The following is an 8526-nucleotide window of genomic DNA, read 5'->3' on the forward strand; positions in this document are numbered from 1 at the left end:
CCCCTCCACACACTCTCCTGCCTCTCTCCCCTCTCATCTCGCTCCACTCCCCTCCACACACTCTCCTGCCTCTCTCCCCTCTCATCTCACTCCACTCCCCTCCACGCACTCTCCTGCCTCTCTCTCCCCTCTCATCTCGCTCCACTCCCCTCCACGCACTCTCCTGCCTCTCTCCCCTCTCATCTCGCTCCACTCCCCTCCACACACTCTCCTGCCTCTCTCTCCCCTCTCATCTCACTCCACTCCCCTCCACGCACTCTCCTGCCTCTCTCCCCTCTCATCTCGCTCCACTCCCCTCCACGCACTCTCCTGCCTCTCTCCCCTCTCATCTCGCTCCACTCCCCTCCACGCACTCTCCTGCCTCTCTCCCCTCTCATCTCACTCCACTCCTCTCCACGCACTCTCCTGCCTCTCTCTCCTCTCATCTCGCTCCACTCCCCTCCACACACTCTCCTGCCTCTCTCCCCTCTCATCTCACTCTACTCCCCTCCACACACTCTCCTGCCTCTCTCTCCCCTCTCATCTCGCTCCACTCCCCTCCACGCACTCTCCTGCCTCTCTCCCCTCTCATCTCGCTCCACTCCCCCTCCACGCACTCTCCTGCCTCTCTCTCTCCCCTCTCATCTCACTCCACTCCCCTCCACGATCTCTCCTGCCTCTCTCTCTCCCCTCTCATCTCTCTCCACTCCCCTCCACACACTCTCCTGCCTCTCTCCCCTCTCATCTCGCTCCACTCCCCTCCACGCACTCTCCTGCCTCTCTCTCCCCTCTCATCTCGCTCCACTCCCCTCCACACACTCTCCTGCCTCTCTCTCCCCTCTCATCTCTCTCCACTCCCCTCCACGCACTCTCCTGCCTCTCTCTCTCCCCCCTCTCATCTCACTCCACTCCCCTCAACGATCTCTCCTGCCTCTCTCTCTCCCCTCTCATCTCTCTCCACTCCCCTCCACACACTCTCCTACCTCTCTCTCCCCTCTCATCTCACTCCACTCCCCTCCACACACTCTCCTGCCTCTCTCTCCCCTCTCATCTCACTCCACTCCCCTCCACACACTCTCCTACCTCTCTCTCCCCTCTCATCTCACTCCACTCCCCTCCACACACTCTCCTACCTCTCTCTCCCCTCTCATCTCACTCCACTCCCCTCCACACACTCTCCTACCTCTCTCTCCCCTCTCATCTCACTCCACTCCCCTCCACACACTCTCCTACCTCTCTCTCCCCTCTCATATCACTCCACTCCCCTCCACGCACTCTCCTACCTCTCTCTCCCTTCTCATCTCACTCCACTCCCCTCCACGCACTCTCCTGCCTCTCTCTCCCCTATCATCTCGCTCCACTCCCCTCCACGCACTCTCCTGCCTCTCTCTACCCTCTCATCTCACTCCACTCCCCTCCACGCACTCTCCTGCCTCTCTCTCCCCTCTCATCTCGCTCCACTCCCCTCCACGCACTCTCCTGCCTCTCTACCCTCTCATCTCACTCCACTCCCCTCCACACACTCTCCTACCTCTCTCTCCCCTCTCATCTCGCTCCACTCCCCTCCACGCACTCTCCTACCTCTCCCCTCTCAAATCACTCCACTCTCCTCCACACACTCTCCTACCTCTCTCTCCCCTCTCATCTCACTCCACTCCCCTCCACACACTGTCCTGCCTCTCTCTCCCCTCTCATCTCACTCCACTCCCCTCCACACACTCTCCTGCCTCTCTTCCCTCTCATCTCACTCCACTCCCCTCCACGCACTCTCCTGCCTTTCTCTCCCCTCTCATCTCACTCCACTCCCCTCCACACACTCTCCTGCCTCTCTCTCCCCTCTCATCTCACTCCACTCCCCTCCACACACTCTCCTGCCTCTCTCCCCTCTCATCTCACTCCACTCCCCTCCACACACTCTCCTGCCTCTCTCCCCTCTCATCTCACTCCACTCCCCTCCACACACTCTCCTGCCTCTCTCCCCTCTCATCTCGCTCCACTCCCCTCCACGCACTCTCCTGCCTCTCTCCCCTCTCATCTCACTCCACTCCCCTCCACGCACTCTCCTGCCTCTCTCTCTCCCTTCTCATCTCGCTCCACTCCCCTCCACACACTCTCCTGCCTCTCTCTCCCCTCTCATCTCACTCCACTCCCCTCCACGCACTCTCCTGCCTCTCTCTCTCCCCTCTCATCTCACTCCACTCCCCTCCACGCACTCTCCTGCCTCTCTCTCCCCTCTCATCTCGCTCCACTCCCCTCCACACACTCTCCTGCCTCTCTCTCTTCTCATCTCGCTCCACTCCCCTCCATGCACTCTCCTGCCTCTCTATCCTTTCTCATCTCGCTCCACTCCCCTCCACGCACTCTCCTACCTCTCTCTCCCCTCTCATCTCACTCCACTCCCCTCCACGCACTCTCCTGCCTCTCTCTCCCCTCTCATCTCACTCCACTCCCCTCCACACACTCTCCTGCCTCTCTCCCCTCTCATCTCACTCCACTCCCCTCCACACACTCTCCTGCCTCTCTCTCTCCTCTCATCTCACTCCACTCCTCTCCACGCACTCTCCTGCCTCTCTCCCCTCTCATCTCGCTCCACTCCCCTCCACACACTCTCCTGCCTCTCTCCCCTCTCATCTCGCTCCACTCCCCTCCACACACTCTCCTGCCTCTCTCCCCTCTCATCTCACTCCACTCCCCTCCACGCACTCTCCTGCCTCTCTCTCCCCTCTCATCTCGCTCCACTCCCCTCCACGCACTCTCCTGCCTCTCTCCCCTCTCATCTCGCTCCACTCCCCTCCACACACTCTCCTGCCTCTCTCTCCCCTCTCATCTCACTCCACTCCCCTCCACGCACTCTCCTGCCTCTCTCCCCTCTCATCTCGCTCCACTCCCCTCCACGCACTCTCCTGCCTCTCTCCCCTCTCATCTCGCTCCACTCCCCTCCACGCACTCTCCTGCCTCTCTCCCCTCTCATCTCACTCCACTCCTCTCCACGCACTCTCCTGCCTCTCTCTCCTCTCATCTCGCTCCACTCCCCTCCACACACTCTCCTGCCTCTCTCCCCTCTCATCTCACTCTACTCCCCTCCACACACTCTCCTGCCTCTCTCTCCCCTCTCATCTCGCTCCACTCCCCTCCACGCACTCTCCTGCCTCTCTCCCCTCTCATCTCGCTCCACTCCCCTCCACGCACTCTCCTGCCTCTCTCTCTCCCCTCTCATCTCACTCCACTCCCCTCCACGATCTCTCCTGCCTCTCTCTCTCCCCTCTCATCTCTCTCCACTCCCCTCCACACACTCTCCTGCCTCTCTCCCCTCTCATCTCGCTCCACTCCCCTCCACGCACTCTCCTGCCTCTCTCTCCCCTCTCATCTCGCTCCACTCCCCTCCACACACTCTCCTGCCTCTCTCTCCCCTCTCATCTCTCTCCACTCCCCTCCACGCACTCTCCTGCCTCTCTCTCTCCCCTCTCATCTCACTCCACTCCCCTCAACGATCTCTCCTGCCTCTCTCTCTCCCCTCTCATCTCTCTCCACTCCCCTCCACACACTCTCCTGCCTCTCTCCCCTCTCATCTCGCTCCACTCCCCTCCACGCACTCTCCTGCCTCTCTCTCCCCTCTCATCTCGCTCCACTCTCCTCCACACACTCTCCTGCCTCTCTCTCCCCTCTCATCTCACTCCACTCCCCTCCACACACTCTCCTGCCTCTCTCTCCTCTCATCTCACTCCACTCCCCTCCACGCACTCTCCTGCCTCTCTCTCCCCTCTCATCTCACTCCACTCCCCTCCACACACTCTCCTACCTCTCTCTCCCCTCTCATCTCGCTCCACTCTCCTCCACACACTCTCCTGCCTCTCTCTCCCCTCTCATCTCGCTCCACTCCCCTGCACGCACTCTCCTACCTCTCTCTCCCCTCTCATCTCACTCCACTCCCCTCCACACACTCTCCTACCTCTCTCTCCCCTCTCATCTCACTCCACTCCCCTCCACACACTCTCCTACCTCTCTCTCCCCTCTCATCTCACTCCACTCCCCTCCACACACTCTCCTGCCTCTCTCTCCCCTCTCATCTCACTCCACTCCCCTCCACACACTCTCCTACCTCTCTCTCCCCTCTCATCTCACTCCACTCCCCTCCACACACTCTCCTACCTCTCTCTCCCCTCTCATCTCACTCCACTCCCCTCCACACACTCTTTTACCTCTCTCTCCCCTCTCATCTCACTCCACTCCCCTCCACACACTCTCCTGCCTCTCCTCTCATCTCACTCCACTCCCCTCCACACACTCTCCTGCCTCTCTCCCCTCTCATCTCACTCTACTCCCCTCCACGCACTCTCCTGCCTCTCTCTCCTCTCATCTCGCTCCACTCCCCTCCACGCACTCTCCTGCCTCTCTCTCCTCTCATCTCGCTCCACTCCCCTCCACGCACTCTCCTGCCTCTCTCCCCTCTCATCTCGCTCCACTCCCCTCCACGCACTCTCCTGCCTCTCTCCCCTCTCATCTCGCTCCACTCCCCTCCACGCACTCTCCTGCCTCTTTCTCTCCCCTCTCATCTCACTCCACTCCCCTCCACGCACTCTCCTGCCTCTCTCTCTCCCCTCTCATCTCACTCCACTCCCCTCCACGATCTCTCCTGCCTCTCTCTCTCCCCTCTCATCTCTCTCCACTCCCCTCCACACACTCTCCTGCCTCTCTCCCCTCTCATCTCGCTCCACTCCCCTCCACGCACTCTCCTGCCTCTCTCTCCCCTCTCATCTCGCTCCACTCCCCTCCACACACTCTCCTGCCTCTCTCTCCCCTCTCATCTCTCTCCACTCCCCTCCACGCACTCTCCTGCCTCTCTCTCTCCCCTCTCATCTCACTCCACTCCCCTCCACGATCTCTCCTGCCTCTCTCTCTCCCCTCTCATCTCGCTCCACTCCCCTCCACGCACTCTCCTGCCTCTCTCTCCCCTCTCATCTCGCTCCACTCCCCTCCACGCACTCTCCTGCCTCTCTCTCCCCTCTCATCTGAGAGAGAGAGTGAGAGTGACCAAGAGAGAGCGAGTGAGAGAGAGAGAATGAGAGCGAGAGTGAATGAGAGAGAGCGAGTGAGCGAGTGAGTTAGCGACTCCGCTCCTCTCCCCACGCCAGCTGCTCGCCTGCCGCCGTGTTATTCTTGAACGTTTCGCCAAACGAATTAAACAAAACACACAAACCCCCAAAAAACCCAAACATTTCTGCTATTGAGTTGGAACCAATTCTCTCTCGTTGTTTTGGAGCAAGAGTCGTAACGACGCTCGGTGTTGTGGGGGGGGGGCGCTACTAATCATAACAAAACAAGACGCACTCTTCGTGCGCGCGGTCCCATCGCACGCACGCAAGCGCGTCACCGCGCTCCGCCGCTGGCGAGCGTCCGTCGCGCATCGCGGCGCTAATTCCTCCTGGCAGCGCCAGCGGCGTTGCCAGGCCCCTCTCCTCCCCCCCCCATTCTCTGCCCGCCTCCCAGCGCCTTTAAGATGTCAAGAAGTTAAATTGCGACGTTGCCAAGAATTTGCGTCCGCGGGTGGAGTGGAGGGAGTGGGAGTTGTTTTGTTTTGGCCACGTAGGCCCCGAGGCCTCCCCAAAGAGTGGGCCCTGCCGCCACGGAGTTGGGTGCCACGGTGGCTATGAGATGTTGACTACCTCGCCTGGTCTACAGGAGGTCGTGGGTTCCATCCCCCGACCCTGACGATGCCTGCTGCTGCTGTTTATTTTGAGTCTGCGTCTCTCTCTCATTATCATCATCATCACAGTGGCTAGGAGATGTTAACTACCTCGCCTGGTCTACAGGAGGTCGTGGGTTCCATCCCGACCCTGACGCCTGCTGCTGCTGTATATTTGGAGTCTGTGTCTCTCTCATCATCATCATCACGTTGGCTAGGAGATGTTAACTACCTTGCCTGGTATACAGGAGGTCGTGGGTTCCATCCCGACCCTGACGCCTGCTGCTGTATATTTGGAGTCTGTGTCTCTCTCATCATCATCATCACGTTGGCTAGGAGATGTTAACTACCTCGCCTGGTATACAGGAGGTCGTAGGTTCCATCCCCCGACCCTGACGCCTGCTGCTGTATATTTTGGAGTTTGCGTGCGTCTCTCTCCCCGTGGTCGCGTGGACTTTTCTCCGGGGTCTTCCGTTTAGAGAATTTGGCCGCTATGAATGTCCACGAGATGATGACGAGCCCACTTCGTTGAGCTGTCATTTCCGATCGCCAAATCGCTGCTGAAAAAGAGCTACGTTACTCAATGGGGCCTTGCCTGCTAAAATAGAAAACAGTTTCGGGATCCCGCACTTATCCTGGATGCCGCGCGCTGCCGCTGGTTCCGTGTGCGTCTTGCTCTTTCCACTGCTGGTGCAGCGGCTGCCCGCCGGAGGTCGGCCCCGCTGCGGTGGCCCCTCTGGAGCGGCGGTTCCCCAACTCGTGGTTTCCGCGGACCCAGGCCATCGGAACGCTACTGCAGAGTCTGCAATGTTTTGGCGCAAAACGGCAGATTCTATCCTGCTTTTGCCGGTCTGCATAACATTTTTTCGATGGCTTCCAGTTGTTGACGAGTGAGGGGGGGGGGCGGGCGGGGGGGGTGGGCAGGCCTTCACCCAGCAGTGGATGGAGCACGGCCGCAATCGGTACCCCGTGCGGTCACGGGCCTCGTGCCGATCGTCCCTCTCGCCGCACCGTCTGTTGTGCCACGGGTTCCCCACAGAGGTGGGTTGCCGTGCTGAGGATGCCTCCAAAGGGCGAACCCCGCCATGCCCTTGGGCCTTGCCTCACGCCCCCTCCCCCCGTGGTGACGACGGCGGTGACGACGGCGGTGACGACGGTGGTGACGACGGTGATGACAATGACGGTGGTGACGACGGCGGTGATGACAAGGACAACTCCCGTCATCGCAAGTTCTCTCCCGCCCCCCCCACGCCTCTCATCCCTCCCTCCCTCCGTCCCTCTCTGCCGTACCCAGGAGGTGCACAAGCGCTTCCCGGACGGCGTGCCGCTGCTTGACCCTGTGGACGACATGGGCATCAAGGACCCGGGCCTCAAGAAGCTGGTGCAGAAGGTGGAGGCGTTTGAGCGGCGCATGTTCTCCCACCCGCTGCACGCGGACCCCGCCCTCGAGGAGCTTTGCAGGCGCTGCCAGGACAAGATGCAGGTCAGCTGTCGACCCCCCCCCCCCGCGCGTACGCACGTGTGTGTGTGGAGTGTGTGTGTGTCTGTCTGTCTGTGTGGAGCATGTGTGTGTGTGTGTATGGAGGAGGATGTGGAGCTGAGTGGACTTGCCGATGACTGCTACCAGCGGTGTCAAGATCGGCCTCTGTGGAGGAGGCTCGTGAAGGACGCTATTGGGCAGTTGGAGGCAGTCGCCCTCCAGCAACAGCGGAGGGCGGAGGAGCGACGCTCACAACAACAATGAGCGGAGCGCCGGGCGGCTCAAGCACCGCGAGTTGGCACAGTAGGGGGGCACAGGTGGTGCATCGGCCACTCATCTCGGTCAGTCGACCCGTGGCATCTGCCGGGTCAGTCCCGTGACCTCCTGCCAACTGGCGTTCGACACTTCACGTGGCCTCAAAGTGCACTTGGCCTGGCACAAGCGCCGTGGTGACGTCACCGCCACTTAGTTGTGAATGGCGGTTGTTATGCGTGTGCAGTGTGCGTGTGTGAGGAGCGGTGGTGTAGCGGGTCACAGCGCTGCGCTACGATCCCAGCGACCCGAGTTCGATTCCCGCTCACGGCCACCACCGGTGACGATTATCTGAACCGGTCCTGGGCCTCCCCTAGGTCGACTCGGCCTCGAATGAGTACCCGGTGCGGTGTGTGAACATCGCCACTGGGGAGACAAAGGCGGCCGGGCGTGGTGCTGGCCACCCACCCCCCCGTGCCCCCTGCCGGCCTTAACAGGTGCTCGCTAACGGCACTTGCCGCAACAGCCTGTCAAGGCTACTCGGGGGATCTTTGTCTGGATGTGGCCAGCGCGCACCGCGCTTGGCACAGGCGCCGCGAGCGACGTCAACAACACTTAGTGGCGGACGGCGGTTGTTGTTCTCATGCGGCCCGTGTGTGTGTGTGTGCGTGTGTGTGTGCGTGTGTGTGTGCGTGTGTGTGTGCGTGTGCGCGTGTGTGTGTGCGCACGTCTTACATAATATGGTTGTGGTGTGGGCCCGTGTGTGTTTGTATGTGTACATGTCTTGAGTGTCGTGCGTGCGTGTGTGATTCTAGCCTGGTGTGTGAGTGTGTGTGATTCTAGTCTGGTGTGTGTGTGTGATTCTCATCTGGTGTGTGTGTGTGTCTGTGTGTGTTTGTCTGTGTGTGTCTGGGGAGCGGTAGTGTAGCGGTTAGCGCGCTGTGCTATGAACTTGGTGCGGTGTGTAAACATCGGCACTGGGGAGACAAAGGCGGTCGGGCGTGGTGCTGGCCACCCACCCCCTCGTGTACCGTGCCGGCCTTCATAGGTGCTCGCTAACAGCACTTTCCCCTACAGTCTGTTAAGGCTATACGGGGGATCTGTGTCTGTGTGTGTGTCTGTGTGTGTGTGT

At 60.5% G+C, this 8526-nt stretch overlaps 1 protein-coding gene across 1 annotated transcript in view; it reads left to right on the top strand.

Moving 5' to 3' along the window:
- LOC144950993 (exosome RNA helicase MTR4-like) overlaps positions 1-8526 on the top strand; it is a 120648-nt gene that overhangs the window by 44874 nt on the left and 67248 nt on the right. Inside the window, 1 exon segment of the mRNA XM_078881207.1 lies at positions 6957-7145. Coding sequence (XP_078737333.1) covers positions 6957-7145 — 189 coding nt within the window.

Source organism: Lampetra fluviatilis, chromosome 3, assembly GCF_964198595.1.
Source record: "Lampetra fluviatilis chromosome 3, kcLamFluv1.1, whole genome shotgun sequence".
NCBI classification, from domain to species: Eukaryota; Metazoa; Chordata; class Hyperoartia; order Petromyzontiformes; family Petromyzontidae; genus Lampetra; species Lampetra fluviatilis.